Consider the following 27,601-nt stretch of genomic DNA (forward strand, 5'->3'; position numbering starts at 1 on the left):
ACTCCCAACAGAGAAGGCCAGAAGTACTATATGAAATCACATCCGTTATCTGGGATGAGAGGAATTCAAAATAGACAGGATGGAAATTATTCAGTCCTGAATTAGATCATCAGGGTAGCACTGGCAGGAGGGGGAATTAACAGAATAATAAGATTCTCCATCCATCATCCATTCCAACTCATTATCCTTAGTTACATGTTTTCCTGTGGTTTTTGCATCCATAGAGAATAAAAGTTTCAAGTGTGTTTTGGATACCACATTTTAAGAAACAAGCTCTATTTTCAGCTCCATTGACAAACTCTTTTAGGTTAAGGTTTTTGTGTGCTACCTAACATTTGACTTTGTACACTAAAACTGCATTTTTATTTTATGCACACCAGTATGAGGAAGACATTCAGAGTTGGTAAGAAGTGAGGAAAGATATGAGTAGAAGGTATATTACATTGGAACAATAATGAAATCACTGGGTAATCTTTAATTTTTTATTTTCAATAAAAAATTAGGAACCAAGACATTACACATTTAACAGCAAAGTTGTTAAAGCTAGAAGTAAAGGCACATGGAGGCAGAATCCTTTTCTGAATCTAAGTACAAGAATTCATTTTACATATGAATGAAACTGAAAACTGGGAAAATCATTCTGAAGGTTTTCATCACTGACAGTTTCTTAAAAACATAAAGTTGATTCTATTTTTTCATAAGGGAGTAATGTTAAAATATGAAGCTATATTTCTACCAGGATTCAGCATTCAAAGAAATCCCTGATCTGATCATTAGTATGTCCTAAGTGCCAAAAATGTAACTATCCTAAAAGTCTAAACTAATTTAAAATACTATTCCTAGTTCAATTGAAGGGGCATAGATGTAGGATACACATGACCTAAAGCTAAAGTGCTCTTTCTATTAAAACCAGTCATCTTTGTAATCTTAGAATTTGAGGATATTGCTAGGGAACAAGATGGCAAAAGAATCTTCAAAAAGTTCTCCAAATATATGATCACTTTCTTTTGATACATTTTTCTAAAACAGGCAGAAGCAGTCAGTCATCTCACAGGTTAATGGTATTTCTCCACAGAAAACGGACTATACTGTGCCCTCTACCCTTCCTTCACAGAGTTTGATGGTATAAGTGAAAGTGTTAGTCGCTTAGTCATGTCTGACTCTTTGTGACTCCATGGATTAGAGCCTGCCAGGCTCCTCTGTTCATGGAATTCTCCACGCAAGAATACTGGAGTGGGTTGCCATGCCCTTCTCCAGGGGATCTTCTCAACCCAGGAATTGAACCCGGGTCTCCTGCATTACAGGCAGATTCTTTACCATCTGAGCCACCTTCGTAAAGAATCTGCTTGCAAGCAGGAGACCAGGTTCGATCCCTGGTCAAGAAGATCCCCTAGAGAAGGGAATGGCTACCCAATCCTTGCCTGGAGAATTTCACGGACAGAGGAGCCTGGTGGGCTACAGTCCATGGGGTCACAAAGTGTCAGATACCACTGAGAAACTAACATCCCACAGTTTACTCAAAGTTAAAATTGTACGGGCTGAGCATCAGACAGCAGGTCATCCTGTTTACACTTGCTGTTATTAATCTTTCAATCATGAGAAAACTACAGAAGCAGCTACTTGATCACTAGCACAGACTTTATAAAGAAGCTTGAAAACATCGCACATGTGTGCTAAGGTGGCCAAAGAAGGGAGGATACATGGACATTGATTGTTTACAGAGCACAAAGCAGAATCTAACAATCTGAAATGCTATTCCTCAGGGGTTTCTTTTTCTGTAAAGAAACCTAACTTAGCTAGGTGGAACACACCGCACAACTGTTCCTCTGTCACTTTCTCAAGGTGTTTTCCTGAGGTGTTTTCACAGGTGGAATTTTGGCAAATGTTACTGGGTTATCTGGAGGTATAAGGAACAGCCCAGTTATTACCAGGAGGTAATTAAAGAAAAACCTAACTTAACGGGAAGCCAGTGCTACCAATAATCTAGCAGTACTGGTAGAGAAAAACACCTAATCCTTCACATTAACACATTATAATGGGTATTTTACTATAGCAACCTGAGATCTCAAAGCCTTCCTAACCAGGGTTATGTTATATAGCACCTAAGAACCCTTGCTTCAGTCTTGACTTAGTGTTATTTTAGAAATTTCTTTGGATGCACCTTTGATTTGGTGCCTAGGGCAGGGTTCCTTGTGGTCTTTGGAGAACCCTGTCCATTTGGGCACCGATTACGCCTTTCTTGCAGCTGGTGCCTCCCTCGCCTTAAGCACTCCACGTACCACTGCTCCTGCTGCAGCAGCTGCTGCTTCTTTTTTAATTGGCTGTGAGTATCCTCCAACTGATGGCATTTCTGAACTAGCTCTGGAAGTTCCTTCTGTAACTGTTGGTGCTGTCTGTTGATGTTACTGTGGAGCTCAGAAACGTGCTGCTTTGCTGCCTTCTCCAAGGCCTGGTTCTTGCTTTTCAGCTCCTTTGTTAGCTTCTTTCCCGACTGCCTTGCCTCTAGCTCACTCAGCTGTGCCTCCAGTAATGCTTTGTCCTGGACGAACTGGACGAGCATCGCCTGTTTCTTTGCAGCTGTCTCATCGTGGGTCTTCTTTATCTCCTGCTGAAGTTTCTCAATTTCTCTGTCCTGTTTTTCCTTTATCACTGAAATGTCCCTCATTGCCTCCAACTGCTTATTCAAATTGGATAGAGTGTTTTCCTTCTCCAAGAGCTCTCTTTTAAGCGCTGAATTTTTGTTAGCATATTTGGAGGTTAATTCTTGTTTTCTTTGTTCAATCTTCATGCTTTGTTGTAGATAGTAGTTCCACAGCTTCTCGGTTCTCTGTCTAGACTCCTCTGTTTGCTTGGTCAGGTATTCCTGAAAGAACTGGTTTTCCTTCTGTACGTGATCTTTTTCCTCCAGTAGCTGCCGGGTTTCCACCACTAAGGGCTCTAGCCGAGTTCGAGTTTCTTTGATTGCTTTGTCCAGCTTCATCATTTCCATTACTGCTCTTCCCTTAAACCTCTTCTCAACCCTTGTTAGCTTCTCTGGCTTGAGAAAAGTATTTATGAAATTAACATCTGGTTGAAGGGAATTACTGGTGTCCTCAGCCAATCTGAAAGAAGAACAAAGGAGACATTTGCTCATGTTTTTCATGAGAAATTAGAAAATAATTTTTAAAATGCACACTTGTACTGTAAATCATATCTCAAGTATTTGGGAGGACAAATTGATGTCCCTCACACAAGGTAAGTGGGTAGGAGTGGTGGGGGAAGAGTGGTAGAACTAGGGGTGAAAACAAGGGAGTGTAATTTACAACTGACATGTCTTCGCTGCAACCCTGAGAGGTAGTATCTCCAGCTTAAAGAGGAGATAACAGGTTCAGAGAACTGAAGTGACTTCACCACAATGTACACCCCCAGAAATTCCTAGTTTCTCTGAACTAGTCTCTGCGGATCTCGGTGTGGCCCAGCAACTCTGGGGCAAGGATCCTGCCAGGGTCCGGAGTCCTGCAGTCCTAAGCCGTATAACGTCCTCAGCTGATGGCCAGCCCTCAGTTCAGTTCAGTTCAGTCGCTCAGTCTTGTGGGACTCTCTGCGACCCCATGGACTGCAGCACGCCAGGCCTCCCTGTCCATCATCAGCTCCCGGAGTTTACTGAAACTCATGTCCATTGAGTCGGTGTCCAACCTCTGTCGTCCCCTTCTGCCTTCACAAGTTAACTCCGCGAGTGTACAATGTACAACAGAGGCTGGGTGTAAAACCCACATCTCACAGCTTATTGAACACTACAGCCACTCCAAAGGGCCATTGGAGCCAACTGGGTGACGGAGGAAATCACGCCTCAGCTCTTCAGCTTTCCGGGTGCCAAGGGAGCTAGGGTGGAGGGAGGTGCCCCTTCAGTACCTACTTGACAAACTTGTCAGCCGACTGTTTTCCCCCGGTGTCACGGTTCTGTCCCTTTCGGGAGACCATCAGCGAGCGAGAGCTATTTTGGGGGGCCGGCAACACGCGGAAATAGCGTGTCATTACGGGGGTTGTCCCCAGTTTCTCCGAACTAGGCTCTGCGGATCTCGGCGTGGCCCAGCAACGCTGGGGCTCGCATCCTCTCAGGGTTCCCTGTCGTGCAGTCCTAAGCCGCCTAACCTCCTCGACTGACGGAAGAGCTCTGACGGCCGCTTCTCCAGAGGCTCGGTTCCCAGCTCCCCGGGGGCTGACAGGAAAACGCACTCTCTTCACTAACGTAGCGCGGGAATCCTTGGTCGTCCCTGGGGTCCTCGGGGTCCCTGGTGGACCCTGGGGTCCCTGATTGTCCTGCCCGCCCGGGGTCCAGAGCTTTGACCTTCCCAGGCCCTGCCCGACGACCGTGAGCAGCTCTTTGGTTGGCCTTTTCCAGCCGTCCTCCCAGTGCCTCCACTTCCCCGACGGGGTCCCTAGTTGGGCCCCCATCCGGGTCGCGACGGACAGAAAAAGGTGCACGCCTCGCCCCTTGGCCCTGCCCTTTCTGGCCGGTTGGGTTGGATTCGATTGGTTTTGTTGGGTTCTAGTCTCATTCAGAATCCGGAAAGTCGCGGGTGTCTCTCTAGCAAGTAGCGTCTCTATTGTCTAGTGGGCGGAGCCAGGAACAAGATGGCCGCGCCCGCATCTGCCACGGAATCTCAAGCATCAGGGGGTCCTCGGCCCCCCGCGTGTCTGTTGGTGTTGGGAATGGCGGGGTCTGGGAAAACCACCTTTGTACAGGTGACCTACATGGCGCGGGCGTAGTCGGGGCGCGCGAGAAGTTGTCTGTGGTGGGAGTAAGGCCAGGGGAAAAAGGGAGGGAGGTCTCTCTGGGGAGTTGGAAGGAACCGATGCCTGCTTTCAGGGACATACCGGCAACTCCGGTTTCTTTCTCCTTCGGGAAGCCTTCTCAGATCCTAACCTGGGTTCATTTAGACTCTTCTACGCACCCTCAGTGCCGATTTGGTACGACTGTAGTTGGTTTAGGAATTGTCATGTTATTGCCAACTCCACAAGGCAGAGGCTTAAAGGAATTCTGGCGGTTAATAGAGAGCTGCGTTTCTAAAGTGTAGATTTCTAAAGAATTCTTTCTGGGATGCCTGCAATGTTTCAGGCACTGGGGATACAGCAGAAATGACAAAGTTCCCGCTTAGGTGGAGCTACTATTTTGGCGGGGAGATAGAAACCCCGCCCCCGCTCCAAGTTAAGTGATGGAGTGTAGAGGAGACTCTTGGATGTGTGACGAAGAAAGGTAGCATTTCAACTGAGAGTGAATGTTGTAGGTGGAGATCAGAGACGAATAAGGTAGAGGGAAATGGAAGTACAATTCTTCTGGTAAGTTGGATAAAGGAGAGGAAGTTCACTCTTGTCCCTTTGTCCTGCTCTTGGTCTCAGTCTATCCCTCTCTCCATGTCACTGCAGAGGCTCACAGGATATCTGCATAGTCAAGGGTGTCCACCTTATGTGATCAACCTGGACCCAGCTGTGCATGAAGTTCCCTTTCCTGCCAATATTGGTGAGTAAACTCTGCCAGAACTTGTGTAAAATTTCTTAGAGAATGGGAAGCTGTCAACCTATCCTACCCATCTTCAATACTTTCATTTTTAATGTTTTCTAAACTGCCTGATTTCATTTCCCTTAGATTTGCTAGTATCCTGAAACAGCCTTCTTCCTAGTTACCATTTTTTCCTTTGTTTACTCCCTCCCCTTCCTTGTTATTGTTGTTCAGTCCTTCAGTTGCTCAGTCGTGTCCAACTCTTTTAGACCCTATAGACTGCAGCACGCCAGGCTTTCCTATCCTTCACCATCTACTGGAATTTGCTCAAATTCATGTCCATTGAGTCAGTGATACCATCCAACCATCTCACCCTCTGTTGTCCCCTTTTCCTCCTGCCTTCGATCTTTCCCAGCATCAGGATCTTCTCAAATGAGTTGGCTTTTCCCATCAGGTGGCTAAAGTATTGAAGTTTCAGCTTCAGCATCAGTCCTTCCAGTGAATATTCAGGGTTGATTTCCTCTAGGGTTGACTGCTTTGATCTCCTTTCTGTCCAAGGGACTCTCAAGAGTCTTCTCCAGCACCAGGTTTGAAAGCATCAATTCTTTGGTGCTTAGCCTTCTCTGTGGTCCAACTCTCACATCCGTACATGACTACTGGAAAAATCATAGCTTTATATGGACCTTTGTCTGCAAAGCAATGCCTCAGCTTTTTAATATGTTGTCTAGGTTTATCATAGCTTTTCTTCCAGGGAGCAAGTGTCTTTTAATTTCATGGCTGCAGTCATCATCTGCAGTGATTTTGGAGCCCAAGAAAATAAAGTTTGTCACTGTTTCCATTGTTTCCCCATCTATTTGCTGTGAAGTGATGGGACCAGATGCCATTAGTTTCTGAATGTTGAGTTTTAAGCCAGCCTTTTCACTGTCCTCTTTCACCTTCATCAAGAGACTCTTTAGTTCCTCTTTGCTTTCTGCCATTAGAGTGGTGTTATCTGCATATCTGAGGTTATTGATATTTTTCCTAGCAATCTTGATTCCAGCTTGAGCTTCATCCAGCCCAGTATTTCTCATGATGTACTCTGCATCTAAGTTAAATAAGCAGGGTGACAATATACAGCCTTGATGTACTTTTTTCCCAATTTGGAACCAGTCTGTTGTCCCATGTTCAGTTCTAAATGTTGCTTCTTGACTTGCATACAGGTTTCTCAGGAGGCAGGTAAAGTGGTCTGGTATTCCCATCTCTTTAAGAATTTTCCAGTTTGTTGTGATCCACACAATCAAAGGTTTTAGCATAGTCAATGAAGCAGAAGTAAGTGTTTTTCTGGAGTTCCCTTACTTTTTCTATGATCCAATGGATGTTGGCAATTTGATTCTGGTTCCTCTGCCTTTTCTAAATCTAGCTTGTACATCTTGAAGTTCTGGTTCCATACTGTTAAAGCCTAGCTTGAAGCCTTGCTAGCATGTGAAATCAGTGCAATTGTGTGGTAGTTTGAACATTCTTTGGCATTACCCTTCTCTTTGGGATTGGAATGAAAACTGACCTTTTCCAGTCCTGTGTGCTGAATTTTCTAAATTTGCTGGCATATTGAGTGCAGCACTTTAACAGCAACATCTTTTAGGATTTTCAGTAGCTCAGCTGGAATTCCATCACCTCCACTAGCTTTGTTTGTAGTAATACTTCCTAAGGCCCACTTGACTTCACACTCCAGGATGTCTGGCTCTAGGTGAGTGATCACACCATCATGGTTATCCAGGTCAAGACTCTTTTGTACAGTTCTTCTGTGTATTCTTGCCACCTCTTCTTAATATCTTCTGCTTCTGTTAGGTCCATGCCCTTTCTGTTCTTTATTGTGCCCATCTTTGCATGAAATGTTCCTTTGTTATCTCTGATTTTCTTGAAGAGCTCTCTGGTCTTTCCCATTCTATTGTTTTCTTCTATTTCTTTGCATTGTTCACTTAAGAAGGCTTTCTTATCTGTCCTTGTTATTATTTGGAACTTGAGCATTCAGATGGGCATATCTTTCCTTTTCTCCTTTGCCTTTAGCTTCTCTTCTTCTCTCAGCTAGTTGTAAGGCCTCCTCAGACAACCATTTTGCCTTTTTGCATTTCTTGGGGATAGTTTTGATCACCGCCTCCTGTACAGTGTTAGAAACCTCCGTCCATAGTTCTTCTGGCACTCTATCAGATCTAATCCCTTGAATCTATTTGTCACTTCCACTGTATAAGTATAAGGGATTTGATTTAGGTCATACCTGAATGGCCTAGTGCTTTTCCCTACTTTCTTTAAGTCTGAATTTCACAATAAGGAGTTCATGATCTGAGCCACAGTTGGCTCCCCATCTTGTTTTTATTGACTGTATAGAACTTCTCCATCTTTGCCTGCAAAGAACATAATCAATCTGATTTTGGTATTGACCATCTGGTGATGTCCATGTTTAGAGTTATCGCTTGTGTTTTTGGAAGAGTGTGTTTGCTATGACCAGTGCGTTCTCTTGGCAAAACTCTATTAGCGTTTGCCCTGCTTCATTTTGTACTCCAAGGTCAAACTTGCCTGATACTCTAGGTATCTCTTGACTTCCTACTTTTGCATTCCAGTCCCCTATAATGAAAAGGACATTTGTGTGTGTGTGTGTATGTGTGTGTGTGTGTGTGTGTGTGTTCTGGAAGGTCCTGTGGGTCTTCATAGAACCATTCAACTTCGGCTTCTTTGACTTTAGTGGTTGGGGCATAGACTTGGATTACTGTGATATTGAATGGTTTGCCTTGGAAATGAACAGAGATCATTTTTTCATTTTTGAGAATATATCCAAGTACTGCATTTTGTACTCTTTTGTTGACTATGAGGGCTACTCCACTTCTTTAAGGGATTCTTGCCCACAGTAGTAGATATAATGGTCATCTGAATTAAATTTGCCCATTCCGGTCCATTTTAGTTCACTGATTCCTAAAATGTTGATGTTCACTCTTGCCATATCATGTTTGACCACTTACTATTTACCTTGATTCATGGATCTAATATTCCAGGTTCCTGTGCAATATTGTTCTTCACAGCATTGGACTTTACTTTCACCACCAGACATATCCATATGCTGAGAAAGATTAAAAGCAGGAGGAGAAGGGGACAACAGAGGATTAAGGAAGACCTGGTATTAAGAACCAGAAATCATTATGAGAACAATTTTGGAGAAAAAATGTTTCCATCTTTTCACTTAAAGGCTCAGTTCAGTTCAGTCGCTCAGTCGTGTCCAACTCTTTGTGACCCCATGGACTACAGCTTGCCAGGCTTCCCTGTCCGTCACCAACTCCCCGAGCTTGCTCAAACTCATGTCCATTGAGTCAGTGATGCCATCCAACCATCTCATCCTCTGTCATCCCCTTCTCCTGCCTTCAGTCTTTCCCAGCATCAGGGTCTTTTCCGGTGAGTTGGCTCTTCCCATCAGGTGGCCAAAGTATTGGAGTTTCAGCTTCAGCATCAGTCCTTCCAGTGAATAATCAGGACTGATTTCCTTTAGGATGGACTGGTTGGATTTCCTTGCAGTCCAAAGGATTCTCAAGAATCTTCTCCAACACCATAGTTCAAAAGCATCAATTCTTCGGTGCTCAGCTTTCTTTATAGTCCAACTCTCACATCCATACATGACTACTGGGAAAACCATAACTTTGACTAGAGGGACCTTTGTTGGCAAAGTAATGTCTCTGCTTTTTAATATGCTGTCTAGGTTGGTCATAGCTTTTCTTCCAAGGAGCAGTATTTGATGGTGTAGGTCTACCAACTGCTGCATAGGTCTAGTTAGATATTACTGAATAAATCAATTTCCTTTTTATTTTGAATTCCATCCAAATAAATTTTTTTCTAGTTCTATTGAGATATAATTGACATACAGCATTGTATATGATTAAGTTGTATAACATAATGGTTTGATTTACAAACTCAGGAAGTGATTATCATAGTAAGTTTCAGTTCAGTTCAGTTGCTCAGTTGTGTCCTACTCTTTGCGACCACATGAACTGCAGCACGCCAGGCCTCCCTGTCCATCGTCAATTCCCAGAGCTTACCCAAACTCATGTCCATTGAGTCGGTGATGCCATCTAACCATTTCATCCTCTGTCATCCCCTTCTCCTCCTGTCGTCAATCTTTCCCAGCACCAGGGTAGTGAACATCTATCGTCTCATATAGATATAAAATTAAAGGAATGCAAAATCTTTTTTCCCTTGTTATGAGAACTCTTAATAGCTTTCACATGTAACATATAGCAGTGCTTGTTACATTTATAATATTGTATATTACATCTCTAGTGTTTATTGGTGTTAGCATTGGAAGTTAATACCTTTTGCCTACCTTCATCCAATTGTTCCCTCCCTCCGCACCCACTTCTGATAACTACAAATCCAGTCTACTTTTTCTGTGTGTTTGTTTGTCTTTCAGTGTAAGTGACCTGCCAAAGTATTATCATTAGTTCCTGGTACACAACATACTAATTTGAAATATCTGTAAACATTTCAGAATGATTGCTATGACAAATCTAGTTAATATCTGTCACCATACAACAGTACTATATTATTATTGACTATATTCCCCACACTGTACATTTCACTCCCATGACTCATTTGTTTTGTAACTGAAAGTTTGTACCTCTTAATCTCCATCACTTATTTCTCTCCCTGACATCCACTCCCCAAGTTAATGCCTTTATAAAAATGTTATCTGCTTTAACTTAGTTACCAGTAAGTGAGGAGTAAAAAATAAGCCTTTTTTCTTGATTTAACTCCCTTTTTCTATATATATGGTCACTGAGAAAGTATTTAAGTTGTATAGAACTTTTCTTTTCATCTCAGACCATCCCTACTGTAACCGGAGAGCTCCTAGCCTAGCCTTCTTCTTGGGTTACTTGGCAGTTATCCTTGGCCATAAGGAAGTAAACCAGTGTGAAGCTGGAGAGGTTACTAATAGACAGTGCTGAGCATAGAAGCTTCAAAAGCTGGTTTCAGTTTCTTGTTGGGAGGGAAGATACTTCCAGGGTAACTTTTGTCCTCCTAGTCTGTTCCTGAACTTGCTTCTTTTGCTATCACAATTCAGTGATCTTAGCTTGAAAATTTAGGAAACAGATTTGAAAAGTGACTTGGATGCTAAGAGAGAAACTGATTTATTTCCTCAGAGGAAGCAGAGATGACTTGAGAGGTCAATTGGCTTAGATATTAAGAGAGTCTCAAATTGTATTGTTTCTTATGTGTTAAATTCCATTTCTTTGTTTTTTTTCCCCTCACAGACATTCGTGATACTGTGAAGTATAAAGAAGTCATGAAACAGTATCCTTTTCCACATCTACTTTGATGTTGGCTCATCCCTGGTTAGTTACTGTCTGTGTATTGTGTAGCTTTGAAAAAAAATCTGTGCCTTTCCTTGTGAAGTATACTAGCAAAAGCATTTGATAGCTTTCAAGTAACTTTATAAAGAGGAGGGATGATGAATATGAGGAGAGGCATTGTAGGTGGTTAGACATCCTATTTCAGCTTGTGAGTTCCATTTTATGCCTTTGTCCCAAACTGCAGGATGTTGTGATTAGCACAGAGGATGCACGGCTAGCTGGTGGTGTGCCTGGGTCCACAAGGTAGTATTGCCTTGGATACAGCTGTTGGTCACCATCTCTTTAGACTGGGAAACTCAAAGGTTAGTAAGATCAACTCTAAGTTTTGGGTTGGTCAACTCTTAGTACATTGCCCATAAAATGTGTGCTTTCCCTTTAGGTCCTATTGAGTAGGAAGACTGACTCCAATCCTCAGGTGACTTGAAGAGTGAGAATCAGAGCAAGGAGTGGTACATAGACGGTCTTCATGGCTAATACTCTCAGGCTGTCAATGCCTGAAATATCTGTCCATTCCATTTGGCCCCATTTTACATGGCCATTTTTAAACAATAAATGAATGAGGTAGACATCAATAATGAATGTTTCCCTATGAGGTTAAGATTGTGTGGTTCATTCTAGTCAGTGGAACACTAATGTTATGCTGGGTTTGTGTGTGTGTGTGTGATTGTCAAGATAATAAACTTTATCATCTAAATTGATCTATAAGCAATTTAAATCCTTAACTTAATGTCTAGGTATGGACTTGGACCTAATGGTGGCATAGTGACCTCACTCAATCTCTTTGCTACCAGATTTGATCAGGTATATCTGTCTCTATTTACATAGACATGGCTGTGTTAAAACTTGTGACTGTTAAATGCCTTAGCTTGATCACATCGGGAAAGAAGGGCAATCCATCTGGATGTCCATATAGAACATAAGGAGGCATTTTGGTGGACAGAGAAGTAGGCAATGTGAGGATGATCAACATGGCGAGAGACTTCACACTGAATGTTTGTGGCAGCCAACAAAGCAGACACCTAAGAGGCTTGAGTTCTTTTGCTCTTTCTCTTTTTTTTTTTTGGCCATGTGGCTTGCAGGATCTTAGTTCCCCAACCAGGGATTGAATCCTGGGTCTTTGGCATTGAAAACACAGAGTCCTAACCACTGGACCTCCATGGAATCCCCCTGGGTTCTATTCTTCATCTGTGCAGTTTTGCCCCAAGGATGGTTGGAGGGATGGGGAGTGGGAAGGTCTGCCAGGCAGAGAATGGAATGATTATGGGGCTTTTCACTTGCAGCAGATAGTTGTCATCTATTAGCTTTTCTCTGTCACATTCCACTTCCTTAAGAGAGTTTTGCATCACTATTTTTTTTTTAACCTCGGTTTCACTCAGTGAGACAAGCTGTTAACACTTTACCAAAGCACCAGGAAAGAGACTTGGTACTGACAGATCAAGTCTTCAGCTCCTCAGGCCCTTGCCCGGTGCTCCAGGGTGTTGTGGTGCTGCAGGTGTGGCTTTGTTTTTTTAGTTCCATGAGCATGTTAGTTGGTGTCCTCAGATGCAGAACATAGAGATTCAGTTGTTAATGGTGCCTGTGAGGTGGGCCACTCTGGACAGGGCCCTGTAATTTTTTTTTGTTGAACTTGGATCTTGTTGTAATTGATATCTTTCTCCTTTAGGTGATGAAATTTATTGAGAAGGCCCAGAACATGTCTAAGTAAGTGATTTCAGTCTAATGCCTATTTATTACTCTGTAGTAGATGTGTTTCTAGGTTTTTTTGAAAGATTTTGGGATACTATCAAGTTTTGAAAGAGTGAAGTTTGAGATGAAACCATGACAAGTGAAAAAACTGTGGGCAAGAAGACCAGTCATTGAGATGCTCTACAGTGTGGAGCTCAGTTTAATAGAATCCCACCCCCAATCACTTTGGAATATGGTTCTGGCTTCTTAGGAGGTATCTTTAGAATTTGAGTCAACTTACTTGTTCAGTTGCCTTCTCTTGCTTGTTGGCATTAAAGTGTCTGAAATACCGTTCTAATCCTTGATTAAAGTAATATAATTCACATGATTCAGAGAGACTATTTTTTAACTAAAAAGTATTTAAAAATAAAATAGAGTAGTATTCTTATTATCATTGTCTGTGATTAACTGTTGTTAAATTTTTAATAGGTTTGCTTTTTTAAAAGAAAGGAAGATAATTTGTTTTTGTAAAGAGTATAGATATTACTGTGACTATTTCATACCATGCATAGATTTAAAATAGGAAGCTATCACCCTTCTTATCATTAGAAATAACAATCATTTTTATCATTATTGCTACTATGAGGATATAGTAGCAGTGATTTATCATCCCAGGTGTTTCTGTTTATATGTACATAGATAGAAGGATGGCTGGATAAGGTGTTTTTACAAAAAAAGGATCATATAGGAGTAGGTTTTTTTTTAAAGTAATAGCTTTATTACAGTATGAATTCACAGACCATGAAGTACACTCTTTAAAAGTATACAGTTTAGTGGTTTTTGGTATATTCACAAAGTTGTGCATTGATCATAATCACCTGATTTCAAAACATTTTCATCTCCAAAAGAACCCCATTCTCATTAGCATTCATTCTATTCCCTGTTCCTCCAAGCTCCTGGTGGCTGCAGGCACCATTTTACAACATACATGCATTGAGGGTTCCATTTTCTATACATACTTATCAGTACTTATTACTGTTTTTGATTAGAGCCATCTTAGTGGGTATGAAGTGGTGTCAGATTGTGTTTATGGTATGTATTTCCTAAATGATTAATGATGTTGAGCATCTTTTAATGTACTTCTTAGCCATTGGTATATATTTGGAGAAATGGCTATTCGAATTTTTTGCCTTTTTTTTTTTTTAATAAATTTCCAGTACACATTATAATTTAATGTCTGTGTACACTGCAGAGTGATCACCCCCAAAGGCCAGCTATCATCTGTCACCATAGTTGATCCCTTTCACCGCTTTGATCCACCCACAACCCCTTTTCCCTCTGGTAACCACTGATTTGTTCTCTATCTGTGAACTTGCTTTTGGTTGGTTTTCTTTTCTCTTTGTTTCATTCTTTCTCTCCTTTTCCCAGATTATTCCACTTACGAGTGAAATTGTACAGTAGTTGTCTTTTTGCTTCTGATTTGTTTTACTTAGCATCATCCATGTTGTCACAAATGGCAAGGTTTCATTCTTTTTGTATGGCTAAATAGTTTTCTACTATGTGTATACCACGTCTTCTTTATCCATTCATCCATCGGTGAACACTTAAGTTGCTTCTGGGTCTTGGGTGTTGTACATAGTGCTGCAATGAACATACGGGTGTGTATATTTTTTCTAATTAGTGTTTTTATATTCTTTGGATAAATACCCAGAAGTGGAATTCCTGAATCATATATGGTAGCTCTACCCTTCAGTTTTTGAGGAATCTTCCTACTGTTTTTCATAGTGGCTGTACCAGTTTATACTCCCACTAACACTGTACAAGTGTTTCTTTTTTTATACATTTGCTTCAACACTTGTTATTTGTTATGTATTCGATAAGTAAGAGCTGTTCTAACAAATGTAAGGTGACATTTCACTGTGGTTTTGATTTGCATTTCCTTAGTAATTAGTGATGTTGAACATCTTTTTCATGTGCCGATTGACTATCTGTGTATCTTCTTTGGAGAAATGTCTACATATTAGATCCTCTCTCATTTATGAATCATGTTGTTTTGTGAATTGTATGTGTTCTTTATGTATTTTGGATACCAATCCCTAATCAGATGTGATTTGCAAATATTTTCTGCTGTTCAGTAGGTTGCCTTTGGGTTTTTTTTTTTAGCCATGTCCAGTGACTTGTGGGATCTTAGTTCCCCAGCCAGGTATTGAACCCTGGGCCACCACAGTGAAAGTGCCAAGTCCTAATCACAGGACCACCAGAGAATTCCCACCTTTTAGTTTTGATGATGTTTTCCTTTGCTGTGCAGAAGCTTTTTCATTTGTAGTCTCATCTTTTATTTTTGCTTTTGATTTCCTTGCCTTTGGTGTCCAATCCCCAAAAACTTCACTAAGACAGATGGCAGTGAGGCTACTGCCTCTGTTTTCTTTCAGGTGTTACATTCTAGTTTTTCATATATTTTGAGTTAATTTTTGTATGTGGAGTGGTCTGGTTTCATTCTCTTGCATATGACTGATTTTCCCAACACCATTTCTTGAAGAGACTTCCCTTTCTCCATTGTATATTCTTGGCTCCTTTGTTGTCAGTTAATTGTCCGTGTATGAGTGAATCTTTGTTCTTTTTTACAAACAGCTTTATTGAGATATAGTTCATGTGCCATACAGTTTACCCATTTTAATTGTGCAATTCTGTGGCTTTTATGGTAGTTATAGAATTGTACAGCCATCACCACAAGTTTAGAACACTGCATCCCCTCAAGAAGAGACCCTCTTCTTTAGTTACCACCTTCTTTTTCTCTTCTTCCCTTTCCTCCATTTTCCTCCAAACCCACCGCTAAGTAAACAGGTTTCCCAAGAGATTTACATACTGGTTTTGCTTCCTGGTGGCACAGAGGTTAAAGCGTCTGCCTGCAATGTGGGAGACCTGGGTTTGATCCCTGGGTTGGGAAGATCCCCTGGAGAAGGAAATGGCAACCCATTCCAGTATTCTTGCTTGGAGAATCCCATGGATGGAGGAGCTTGGTGGGCTACAGTCCACGGGTCGCAAAGAGTCAGACACGACTGAACGACTTCACTTTTACTTTGCTTATCTCTCATTTTTAATGCAGTGTGTTTCTAAAACTGTCAGTTTCCTCTATGACTGTTTGCAGCACTGATATATTGCTGCTCTTGCCAATGAACCTGAACACTGGACACTGACCAAAGCCTGGGGGAATGTGGTCTTCACTTTAATGGCAATGGGAAGATGTGAGACTTGGCATGGGAGGTTATTTCTTGTCTTAAATGCCCAGATGTTACTGTTTTGTGGTCTGGAATATCTTTCAGAATGCACAAGTAAAAACTTCTTTTATGACCTTTTTTGACACAGGTATGTCTTGATTGACACACCTGGACAGATTGAGGTATTCACATGGTCAGCTTCTGGGACAATTATCACTGAGGCCCTGGTGAGTATTCTAGGACTTGTTACTGAGGGTTAAGTAGAGAGCCAGACAAGAAAAACTTCATCTTTCTGCCTGGGAACTTACGTGGGATAGAGTCATAGAGCTCTGCACACCCTCCTAGAGTGGTTCTTCCTCTCCACAGAGGGTAGGAGAAGAGTTTGGGGACAGGTCAAGGACCTTTTGACTAAAGCTGTGATTATTCTGTGGCTTTAGGCATCCTCGTTTCCAACGATTGTCATTTATGTAATGGACACATCTCGAAGTACCAACCCAGTGACCTTCATGTCCAATATGCTCTATGCCTGCAGGTAATACATTATTGTTGGGCATAGTGTTGTGTCAAGAAGTGAAGTCTCCATTACTTCTTTTCCTTCATTTTTGAGTCCTGAGTGCTTCCCTCTCGGTTTGTGCTGCCCACACCCTTTAGTGTTTCTGGGTTGGTGAGGGAAGAGAAGCACATATGCCTTGGCATCAGCCCCTGGTCGTCTTTCTCCTTTGCTTATTACAGAACAGGTGATGAATGAAAATGCACCTTCTGGTAGATGCATTGCCCCCAGTTGAATGAAATCCAGTTCTGAATAGAATAGAGGCTCTGGTCTAAATGCCTTTTTTTTTTTTTTTTTTTTTTGTGCTAGGAAAAATGAGATTATAACATGAGGAGAGACTGAATTAAAAGATTCATCCGTGATTCTGCATGCACATATTTTCTCAAGCATGGGGCTATTAGGAGAGGAAGGGCATCCCTACTAGGCTATGTTAGTGCATTAGACCTAGGAGCAAGGTGGGCAATTATTAACACTGAGTTTAATTTTAGGCATTTGCAAAAAGCAAGCACTCCACTTTGTCTCTTCTAATGTAACCAGGGATATTCCTTCCTGTTAAACACAAGAAATCCTGGTCCAAATAGAAATCTGATATTTGACAGCATGATTTTATCTTCATAGTAACTGTTTAATAGACAGTTAATTTGGTGAAAAACAACACACATACATACACACATAAACATACCCAGGATCAGTACCAAAGCATTATTACTCCAAGAATAGGAGAGAGTGTGTATGTGTGTCAGTTGCTTAGTGGTGGTGGTTTCCTGCTTGGGATGAGAGCACACGTGAGTGCCGTGTGAGAATGGATACCTGTGTTTAGAGTCTGAACCCCTCTCCCTTTTAATTACTCAGCTTCATTGGATTAATAACACAAGCAGGAGCTTAAGTGCTTTTACTAATAATGCCTTCATATTTGATTTTCAGCATCTTATACAAAACCAAGCTGCCTTTTATTGTGGTCATGAATAAAGTAAGTGGAGTCTTCTTCCAGTCTTGCCTGAATATTTCATCAGAACCTTGTGTTAGAAATTTGGTTAGGTGAGAAGGATGATTTCAGATGCTGCAGAGCAGATTGAAGCTAACTGAAAGCAAAGTTGTGAGCACTTCTCAGAAATGGACTCAATTAAATTGAATGAATACACTATATGTCACTGATTCTTCTCCAAAGTTATTTTAGGCTAAATAGAGTAACTCCTGGTCCACAGCATATGGGTTATCCCTCAAGATCAGGACTCTGTAAGTGGGGGAGGGACTGCCAGCCTGTGGGGAGTGGCAATTAAAACAAAACCAAAACTTCTCTGTGGTTGGTTGTTGGCCAGAATGCAAGAGACTGTGTACTTGACTTTGGAGCCTGGAAAATGCTGGCCTCCACTGTGGCCATGGTCACTTGGCAGTGGATAGTAAAGGGTCTGTTTTAACCTGGAATATACAGATCTTCATTTAATTATTTATACTGCACAGCATTCTTGGCTCTTTGTGGCTTGTTTCAGTGGAGGAGGAAATGGGGGAAGCAGAGAAGGAAAATCTATGAATGATTGCTCTTTGTTGTCACCACTTAATTAAAAGAAATTGGGAGAAGGAACTTCCCTGATGGTCCAGTGGTTAAGACTCCATACTTCCACTGCAGGGGATAGGTTCAATCCCTGGTCAGGGAACTAAGATCCACATGCTGTGAGATGTGGCCAAAAGTTTAAAAATTTTTTTTAATTAAAAATAAAATTTTTAATTAAAAATTAGTTAAAAAAATTTTTTTAATAAAATTTCCCATTGTTTGGGATCTGACCTCATCTCTGGTTGCTGTTAATTGTCTTCTCTCTGGTACAGACTGACATCATTGACCACAGCTTTGCAGTGGAATGGATGCAGGATTTTGAGGCTTTCCAAGATGCTTTGAATCAAGAGACTACATACGTCAGTAACCTGACTCGTTCAATGAGCCTGGTGTTAGATGAGTTTTACAGCTCACTCAGGGTAAACTTTCTCTCTTGCTTATGCTGTCCATCTCTCCAGTTAACCTGTTAATCCAAAGGACTGGCTTTGAACATATCTTTGGAGAGGAAATTCATTACCTTCCGAAAAGTAATTTATAAGGCATTGCTTATTAAAAACTGGAGATTTAATAGATAAATATGATAGAGACCCTACCTTCAGAGATTTTATGGTCTAGTTAGGAGAGAAGACTAAACACAGAGTTGAAATATAATGTATTGTAACTCATATTGTGATATCTTAAGAAAGATATAAAGTTGGCCTGATAGTGGTTAGGTGGTAGATCACTTTTGAAATGAGGGATTTTGGAGGATATAGCACATATAGGTGTGCTTTGAAGGAAGGGTAAGATTTGTGTAAGCAAAAGAGGGTATGGGTAGCAAGGAGTATGTTCACTGCCTAAGCAAAAACATTGAGATACTAATTTTTATAGAGAACAGACTGTCGTTTGATGTGATAGGGAACAGATGAAAAGAACTGCTGCTTGTTTGGTCCTCATTTTCTTTTTCAGTTCTCTACTTTCCATGGACTTATTACCATGACTTTTAAACTTAAAAAATTAAAAAATTTTTTATTTCCATGACTTTTGAGTAAGCATGCTGTTCTGTATTCTTTTAGCGTCATTCTTTGCCAGGGACTTCTTAACATATCCAAACTTCTTCTATGAAGATTTTATGACATTTGAACCAAATAATGTACACTGTTTAAAAATATGCTGTTGTTTCCTCAGTGGCATTAATGATGCTTTTGGCAGGTGGTGGGTGTGTCTGCTGTCCTGGGTACAGGTTTAGATGAACTCTTCGTGCAAGTTGCCAGTGCCACAGAAGAATATGAAAGGTGAGGACAAAAGAACATTTAATTGATGGCATTCTTAGTTACTCACAATTCTGATAGGACAGCAGTTTTGTCAGGCAAAATGTTTTGGTTTTCATAATGTTTGTATTATATTTGCCATGCAGATGTGTACTGGGTCTCATCACATTTAGGGTTAACAAGTACCCATTAGATTAAAAAAAAAACAAACAATAATATAAAAAGACCCCACAATAATATAAAATCTTCACTTTATTGAATGATGAAGAGCAGGAGTCATCAGACATTGTAAAAGTCAGATATTAAAATTTTTGGCTTTGTGGACCGTAATAACTCTGTCATTGTGATGTAAAAGCACCTATAGACAATTCCTAAACAATTGGGTGGGGCTGTGTTCCAATAAAACTTTATTTATAAAAATAGACAGTGGGCTGGATTTGGCCTGTTTGCCACATTTGTTGACCCCTGATTAAGAACATAGACTTTGGAGTCAGATAGACATGAGTTAGATTTTTCCTTCATTTAATAAATGAGTAACTGTAGCATTTATTGTTAAGATTGGTCATTGTGAGGATTATTTGAGATTATTTGAGATGATATACCTAAAGCACCTAGCATAATTGCCAACAAATGGAAAACATATTTCTTTATAAATGATTGTTATAACTGTTGTCATGGTTAATATTCGAGTTCTAATTTATCTAAAGGAAAGTGGAGTCAGAGCACCTATACACTTTCTTAGGCCTGATAACTGGCTGCTTTCTAGCAAGCTTCATACTTAGTAAGATCCTAATAGCCACATTATTATTTTCAGACACATTATTTTTTGTTCATCAGACAAGTGTTGTGGGTTGTTGTTTTTTTGTGTGTGAGTGTTATCAAAGCCTCAGGATAGGCTCTTTTCTGTATCCTTTCATTGTTGCCCAGATGAACGACATAATTTATATACTGCTTCCTGAGTAGGCCTACCTTCTTTTACTCATCATTTAAACATCTTTTATTCATGTTCATCCAAGTGTATGATGAACTCATCAGTCATGGTCTCTCCAGAGTTGATCTTCCCAGCTCAGCAGTCAGTCTTTTGTCTCTTTGCTGGTTTCAGGGTGGGGGTCAGGCACCTTGCTTTTAATTCCTTAGGGATAGAGTTTTAGTGACTAAGAGTTGTTACATCTGATGTTTGGTAGCATAAGATCTTTTGTTATCGTCAAAGTACTAGGAAAATAGAAGTGACATGGGAGCAGGCAGGGCCCACACTGCTTAGTGTTTCTGTCATCATTCATCTTTTATCTCCTTCATTGTTTAAGTAGCCTCTAGTATTTGTATAATTTGTCAGTATTAATCAAAGGGATTTAGAGTGTTTCTCTTTCCAGAGAGTATCGTCCTGAATATGAACGTCTGAAGAAATCACTGGTAAGATAAGAAGCTGTTTGTGTTTTAGGGCTACTAAAAAACAGTCGCAACCCATCTATCATAAGTGATTTTGTTTTGGTATATCCTTTAGATACTTGTAAGGTCTTCCCTTGTAGCTCAGCTGGTAAGGAATCCACCTGCAATGCAGGAGACCTGGGTTTGATATCTGGGTTGGGAAGATCCCCTGGAGAAGGGAAAGGCTACCCATTCCAGTGTTGTGGCCTGGAGAATTCCATGGACTGTATAGTCCATGGGGTTGCAAAGAATCAGACACAACTGAGCGACTTTCACTTTCACTTAGATACTTGTGAAGATACTTGTATCTTTTAGATACAGTGTATCCTTTAGATACTTGTTAATTTGACCTGTAAATTTGTATGTATGCTGTCTGGATGCAGAAAGGTCTCTTTTTCCCTTCTCTAAATTTGAAGTAATAAAAATCAGGTTTTTCCTGTTATGTGTGCTGAGCCCTTCTAGTGCTACACCTCTACCCTGACTCCAAGGTCCATTTAAAGGCTGTTGTAGAATTTTGTTTAACAGAGAGGCAGTTCATAACTCTTACCCCAAATGATCAGGTGTCCTGTCCCCATTGGCTCCATTGAACATCTTATCATTTAGCCTTCCTGCTGTGTCTGCTTGAGGGTTCTTTTGAAGATTTTGTGTTGAATTTCTGAAACCTCTAATACAGTCTGCAGAGCCCTCTGGAATGAATTTATGCTAATATGGGCCCACACTGCTTAGTGTTTCTGTCATCATTCATCTCTTACCTCCCTCATTGTTTAAGTAGCCTCTCGTGTTTGTATAATTTGTCATTTCCATTAGAAGTCTGGCATCTAACTTGGGCCTTCTTTTTTAATATAATGACATATTTTTCTATGTATATAGGCCAGTGCACAGAGCCAGCAGCAGAAAGAACAACTGGAACGCCTCCAGAAAGATATGGGCTCTGTAGCCTTGGACACAGGAACTGCCACAGGTACTGGAGGGTCTTCTGGTGTTAGGAACTAAAAGAAGGGTACAGTTGTCTCCACTTAGTAGTTAGGTTCTTGGATTTAAGGGAGAGAAAGAGAAAAGGATAAAGTAAATGTGGTATTTTATGTCGGTCAATCAATTTAGATAAATCCTAGATCCAACAAGTAATTGGCTACCCTGTTTCCCAACTGAGCTTTTTTAACCCTTTTAGGCTCCTGAAGAGGGAGTGGTCATGACATCCCATGGCCTTAGGGTACATGGCTTGATGTTAGGCTCTCCTAGAGACCATTCCCTAACAAGCTGAATCCTCTGCTCAGGACTCAAACCCACTTGATTAGACTTTCTCCTGACTATTGGAGCTCAGCCCTTATTTAGTTTCCCTGTGTAGGGAGCTTACTTCTATTAGTATATTCAATTTTCCATTTTTTCTCCTCTTTTTCTTTTTTTTAAATTAATTTATTTTAATTGGAGGCTAATTACTTTACAATATTTTAGTGGTTTTTGCCATACATCAACATGAATCAGCCATGGGTGCACATGTGTTCCCCATCTAGAATACCCCTCTCAACTCCCTCCCCATCCCATCCCCCAGGGTCATCCCTGTGCACCAGCCCTGAGCACCCTGTCTCATGCATTGAACCTGGTCCAGTGATCCGCTTCACATATGATAATATACACGTTTCAACCCTACTCTCTCAAATCATCCCACCCTCGCCTTCTCCCAGAATGCGAAAGACTGTTCTTTACTTCTGTGTCTCTTTTGCTTTCTCGCATATAGGGTCATCATTACCATCTTTCTAAATTCCATATATATGCATTAGTATACTGTATTCATGTTTTTCTTTCTGACTTACTTCACTCTGTATAATAGGCTGCAGTTTCATCCACCTCATTAGAACTGATTCAAATGCATTCTTTTTAATGGCTGAGTAATATTCCATTGTGTGTATGTACCACAGCTTCCTCATCCATTCATCTGCTGCTGGACATCTAGGTTGCTTCCATGTCCTGGCTATTGTAAACAGTGCTGTGATGAACATTGGGGTACACATGTCTCTTTCAATTCTGGTTTCCTTGGTGCGTGTGCCCAGCAGTGGGATTGCTGGGTCATATGGCAGTTCTAGTGCCAATTTTTTAAGGAATCTCCACACTGTTCTCCATAGTGGCTGTACTAGTTTGCTTTCCCACCAACAGTGTAAGAGGGTTCCTTTTTCTCCTCACCCTCTCCAGCATTTATTGTTTGTAGACTTTTTGATAGCAGCCATTCTGACTGGCGTGAGATGGTACTTCATTGTGGTTTTGATTTGCATTTCTCTGATAATGAGTGATGTTGAGCATCTTTTCATGTGTTTGTTAGCCATTTGTATGTCTTCTTTGGAGACATGTCTGTTTAGTTCTTTGGCCTATTTTTTGATTGGGTCATTTATTTTTCTGGAATTGAGCTGCAGGAGCTGCTTGTATATTTTTGAGATTAATTCTTTGTCAGTTGCTTCATTTGCTATTATTTTCTCCCATTCTGAAGGCTGTCTTTTCACCTTGCTTATAGTTTCCTTCATTGTGCAAAAGCTTTTATGTTTAATTAGGTCCCATTTATTTATTTTTGCTTTTATTTCCATTACTCTGGGAGGTGGGTCATAGAGGATCCTGCTGTGATTTATGTCAGATAGTGTTTTGCCTATGTTTTCCTCTAGAAGTTTTATAGTTTCTGGTCTTACGTTTAGATCTTTAATCCATTTTGAGTTTATTTTTGTGTATGGTGTGAGAAAGTGTTCTATTTTCATTCTTTTACAAGTGGTTGACCAGTTTTCCCAGCACTTGTTAAAGAGATTGTCTTTTCTCCATTGTATATTCTTGCCTCCTTTGTCAAAGAAAATGTATCCATAGGTGTGAGGATTTATCTCTGGGCTTTCCATTTTGTTCCATTGATCTATATTTCTGTCTTTGTGCCAGTACCATACTGTCTTGATGACTGTAGCTTTTTAGTATAGTCTGAAGTCGGGCAGGATGATTCCTCCAGTTCCATTCTTCTTTCTCAAGATTGCTTTGGCTATTCGAAGCTTTTTGTATTTCCGATACAAATTGTGAAATTATTTGGTCTAGTTCTCTGAAAAATACCGTTGGTAGCTTGATAGGGATTGCATTGAATCTATAGATTGCTTTGTGTAGTATACTTATTTTCACTATATTGATTCTTCCAATCTGTGAACATGGTATATTTCTCCGTCTATTTGTGTCATCTTTGATTTCTTTCATCAGTGTTTTATAGTTTTCTATATATAGGTCTTTTGTTTCTTTAGGTAGATTTATTCCTAAGTATTTTATTCTTTTCATTGCAATGGTGAATGGAATTGTTTCCTTAATTTCTCTTTCTGTTTTCTCAGTGTATAGGAATGCAAGGGATTTCTGTGTGTTAATTTAATATCCTGCAATTTTACTATATTCATTGATTAGCTCTAGTAATTTTCTGGTGGAGTGTTTAGGATTTTCTATGTAGAGGATCATGTCATCTGCAAACAGTAAGAGTTTTACTTCTTCTTTTCCAATCTGGATTCCTTTTATTTCTTTTTCTTCTCTGATTGCTGTGGCTAAAACTTCCAAAACTATCTTAAATAGTAGTGGTGAGAGTGGGCACCCTTCTCTTGTTCCTGACTTTAGGGGAAATGCTTTCAATTTTTCACCATTGAGGATAATAATCGCTGTGGGTTTATCATTCATGTATGGCTTTTATTATGTTGAGGTATTCTTTCTCTGCCTGTCTTCTGGAGGGTTTTTATCATAAATTCTCCTTTTCTTGAAAAATACTCAGCTCCTCTGTCATTTCACCCTCTGTTCTCTTCAGACCCTCTCTGAACTTAAATTTCCATCAGGAAGTTTCCTGAACACTCCACACTTTTACTTTGGACTTACCAGCACACTGGGTCTGCTCACATGTCTTTAGCCTTCATAGGAAAAACCATAGCTGCTTTCAAGCTGAGAGCTAGTAAAAACAAATGACATTACTACTAAGACAAGCTTCTTGAGAGTTGAGTTTTTCCTCAACTTAAAAATGAGACTTCTTGGGTTACTGGCACTTTGTGAAATAAACTAGTGTAGAAATGTTTAATGGTATGAACAGTACATTTAGAAGAGAGAAGATACTGCATTTTATCATGATCACTTTCATCCTGCCAATTTTTAATCATAGTTACTTACTGATTCAAAATTACCCTTTTGAGGAGGCCTGTGTTCTGATATGCTGCTGATAGTATTTTACATGCAGGCAGCTCATCTCCTGTGCTGGACCCTTCTGATTTGATCCTGACTCGGGGAACCTTGGATGAAGAGGATGAGGAAGCAGACAGTGATACTGATGATATTGACCACAGAGGTGAGAGGTGGCTGAGGTGACTCATGAAAACAGAACAACTGCTTATCCTCTCATTGTTTGCCTGGAGCTTTCTGTTATTGAGAGACTTTAACCATGCAGCCAGTAATAGGGGAGAGAGGAAATGGTAAAGGATATAGCACCAGAAAGGAGTTCCATACACTGAGAGTTCCTGGCCTTCCACAAGAATGGTTAGTACTGAGCTTGATTATGGCCTTTTCTTAGTCTTGTGTCTTCTCATCTTTAGGTCCTAACTCAATTTTGAGGAACCCAGGATTGTTTATTATAATTGTTTTAAGAATACAGGAGGCCTTAGTGAACCTAAATTAGTCAGAAGGGACTGTAACATTGAGGAGAGAATGGCTTTGGAAACCCTAAAGGGTTTTATGTGGCATAGTTTTATAGACTGTGGACAGAGTCTATTTCTTGAAACAACCCTTGTAGGTCCTTGCTGTGCTCAAGGGTAAACCTCTCTTTATTTCAGTGTGCTGGATGCTAACATGTAAATTGCCTCATTTAATACTATTTATTGAGGTATAATTTACAAATAATAAATCCCACTCCTTTAAAGTGTATAGTTCAGTTCAGTCACTCAGTTGTGTCTGACTCTTTGCAACCCCATGGACTGCAGCATGCCAGGCTTCCCTGTTCATCACCAACTGCCAGAACTTGCTCAAACTCATGTCCCTTGAGTCAGTGATGCCATCCAACCACCTCATCCTCTGTCATCCCCTTCTCCTCCTGCCTTCACTCTTTCGCAGCATCAGGGTCTTTTCCAGTGAGTCCATTCTTTGCATCAGGTGGCCGAAGTATTGGAGCTTCAGCTTCAGCATCTATCCTTCCAGTGAATATTCAGGGTTGATTTCTTTTAGGATTGACTGGTTTGATCTCCTTGCACTCCAAGGGACTCTCAAGAGTCTTCTCTAACACCACAAGTATATAGTTAGATGAATTTTAATACATATAGTCTTACAGTAATTACCATCATAAGCAAGAAACACAACACTTCCATCACCCTAAAAGTTCGCTCATGCCCATTTTTATTTAGTCCCTTCCCCTACACCAGTTTCTGGCAACCACTTATATGATTTTTGTGCCTATAATTTTGCCTTTTCCAGAATGTAATGTAAGTGGAATCACAGTATTTAACTTGGCTTTTTTCACTTAGTATAATGCTTTTTGTGATCCTTCCATGTTATTGCATGTATGAGTAATATGTTTTTTTAAATTGCTTAGTAATATTCCATTATGTGGATGTGCCTTTGTTTATCCATTCACAAGCCAATTGACATTTGGGTTGTTGCCAGGTTTAAGCTGTGGTAAATAAACTCCTATAAAGATTGGTTAATAGGTTTTTGTGTGGACACAGGTTTTCATTACTCTCAGTTAAAAATATGTAGGAGTGGGATCTCATTTTAGTTACTTTACGAGGGAAGCATCTCCCCACCTATTGGTCAAAGAAATTGTACATTTTGGGCAACATGATAAATAGAACCTGCTTCTAGGAAATACTTCCTTATTGGGAGAATTGAACATGGAGTGTCTTAGCAAGAGTACAGTTGACTCTTGACCAACTCAGGGGCTGGGGTACCTATTATCCTTGGTACAGTTTTAACAGTCCTCATATAACTAACTTATAGTTGGCCCTCCGACTCTGGTTCTGCATTTGTGGATTTCATCAACCGTGGATTATGTAATACTGTATGTACTACTGAAAAAAGTTTGTGTGTAAGGGGACTCACGCAGTTCAAGCCCATGTTGTTCAAGGTTACATGTACTATTTCTGATAGATGGGAGACAGTGGCTCTAATCCACTGGTCTAATGGGGAGAGTCTGAAAATAACTCACCTTCTTTTTTCCTTATAGTTACAGAGGAAAGCCGCGAAGAGCCAGCATTCCAGAATTTTATGCAAGAATCAATGGCACAGTACTGGAAGAAAAACAAATAGTTTCTAAATTTCAAAATTTTGGAACTCTGTGTGAAGGACTATCTTTAGCTCTGACTGGGGGCTACAATCTATAAAGGACGGTTTTGTTCAGAATAGCAGTTTGTCTTACTAGTGAAACTTCCTGACTCCGATGAAGCCAGAATAGATTATTTGGACCTGCTAATAATTCCCATTGGCCTTCCCCTCGGATTTATGCAAGGAAGCATATTCTGTTTTTGGACACTGATATCCCTTTGAGCCTAAAACTGCAAGTTGTATCATTTGAACTCACATACTTTGCTACTGATGGATGAAACAGAGAACTTAGTAGGCTGGATCTCTAGCCTCTACTTCCTGAGCATTTGCCTTTGAACTTGTACCATGAGTTCCCTTCCTTTTTATCAGAAAGGGTGAGAGGAAACAGGAGCTTGTCCAGAATGACAGTGCAGTCTCCTTGGCAACCAGTCAATGTTAGTATGAAACCTGCCTCCCACTGGGGAGCTCATTATAGAATATCAGGTTCACTGAAGAAAGTGGGCAACACATAGTTAGTAAGAATTCTACTTTAGATGGTGGCTTAGATAAAGAGTTTTTAATTTTCACTCTGTTGTAAGCCTGCTTGTCATCATTTCAAGTAAGAAAATCATCACAAATAGTCACTTCAGTTCAGAAGAGAGATTTAAAGCCACATGATGTTTACTGAAGTTCTGTGTACACACCACACCTAATAATGAGCAATGAAGCCAGGCCCTGTTTGTATTGTACTTTAATGCAGTGTGTCCTTCCTTAGTGATTTACTCAAAGGGCATGGGTTTGGGTCAGGTGCACATTCCATGCATAATAGCCC

General features: G+C 40.4%; 2 protein-coding genes across 4 annotated transcripts; one reads left to right on the plus strand and one right to left on the minus strand.

Annotated features, from left to right (window-relative positions):
* Nucleotides 1-468: 468 nt before the first annotated feature.
* Nucleotides 469-4,569, minus strand: CCDC121 (coiled-coil domain containing 121). Of its 3 annotated transcripts, none has more exons than XM_070379295.1 (2): nt 3,896-4,569; nt 469-3,101 (listed from the first exon to the last, which is right to left on the minus strand). In XM_070379295.1, exons 1-2 carry the CDS (start codon nt 4,432-4,434, stop codon nt 2,135-2,137), a joined length of 1,506 nt encoding a protein of 501 aa, XP_070235396.1. In that variant the 5' UTR covers nt 4,435-4,569; the 3' UTR covers nt 469-2,134. The 3 variants fall into 3 exon arrangements, with proteins under 3 accessions (XP_070235396.1, XP_070235397.1, XP_070235398.1); XM_070379296.1 differs by having other exon boundaries at nt 3,892-4,019; XM_070379297.1 differs by lacking the exon at nt 3,896-4,569 and adding an exon at nt 3,310-3,873.
* Nucleotides 4,570-4,578: 9 nt separating this feature from the next.
* On the plus strand, nt 4,579-27,501 carry GPN1 (GPN-loop GTPase 1). Its single transcript, XM_005895750.2, has 14 exons — nt 4,579-4,725; nt 5,407-5,500; nt 10,747-10,786; nt 11,580-11,646; nt 12,509-12,546; nt 15,877-15,955; nt 16,166-16,260; nt 17,203-17,248; nt 18,103-18,249; nt 19,022-19,104; nt 20,451-20,490; nt 21,376-21,466; nt 24,722-24,829; nt 26,693-27,501. Exons 1-14 carry the CDS (start codon nt 4,615-4,617, stop codon nt 26,773-26,775), a joined length of 1,122 nt encoding a protein of 373 aa, XP_005895812.1. The 5' UTR covers nt 4,579-4,614; the 3' UTR covers nt 26,776-27,501.
* Nucleotides 27,502-27,601: the final 100 nt, after the last annotated feature.

The sequence above is a fragment of the Bos mutus genome, chromosome 11 (genome assembly GCF_027580195.1).
Source record: "Bos mutus isolate GX-2022 chromosome 11, NWIPB_WYAK_1.1, whole genome shotgun sequence".
NCBI classification, from domain to species: Eukaryota; Metazoa; Chordata; class Mammalia; order Artiodactyla; family Bovidae; genus Bos; species Bos mutus.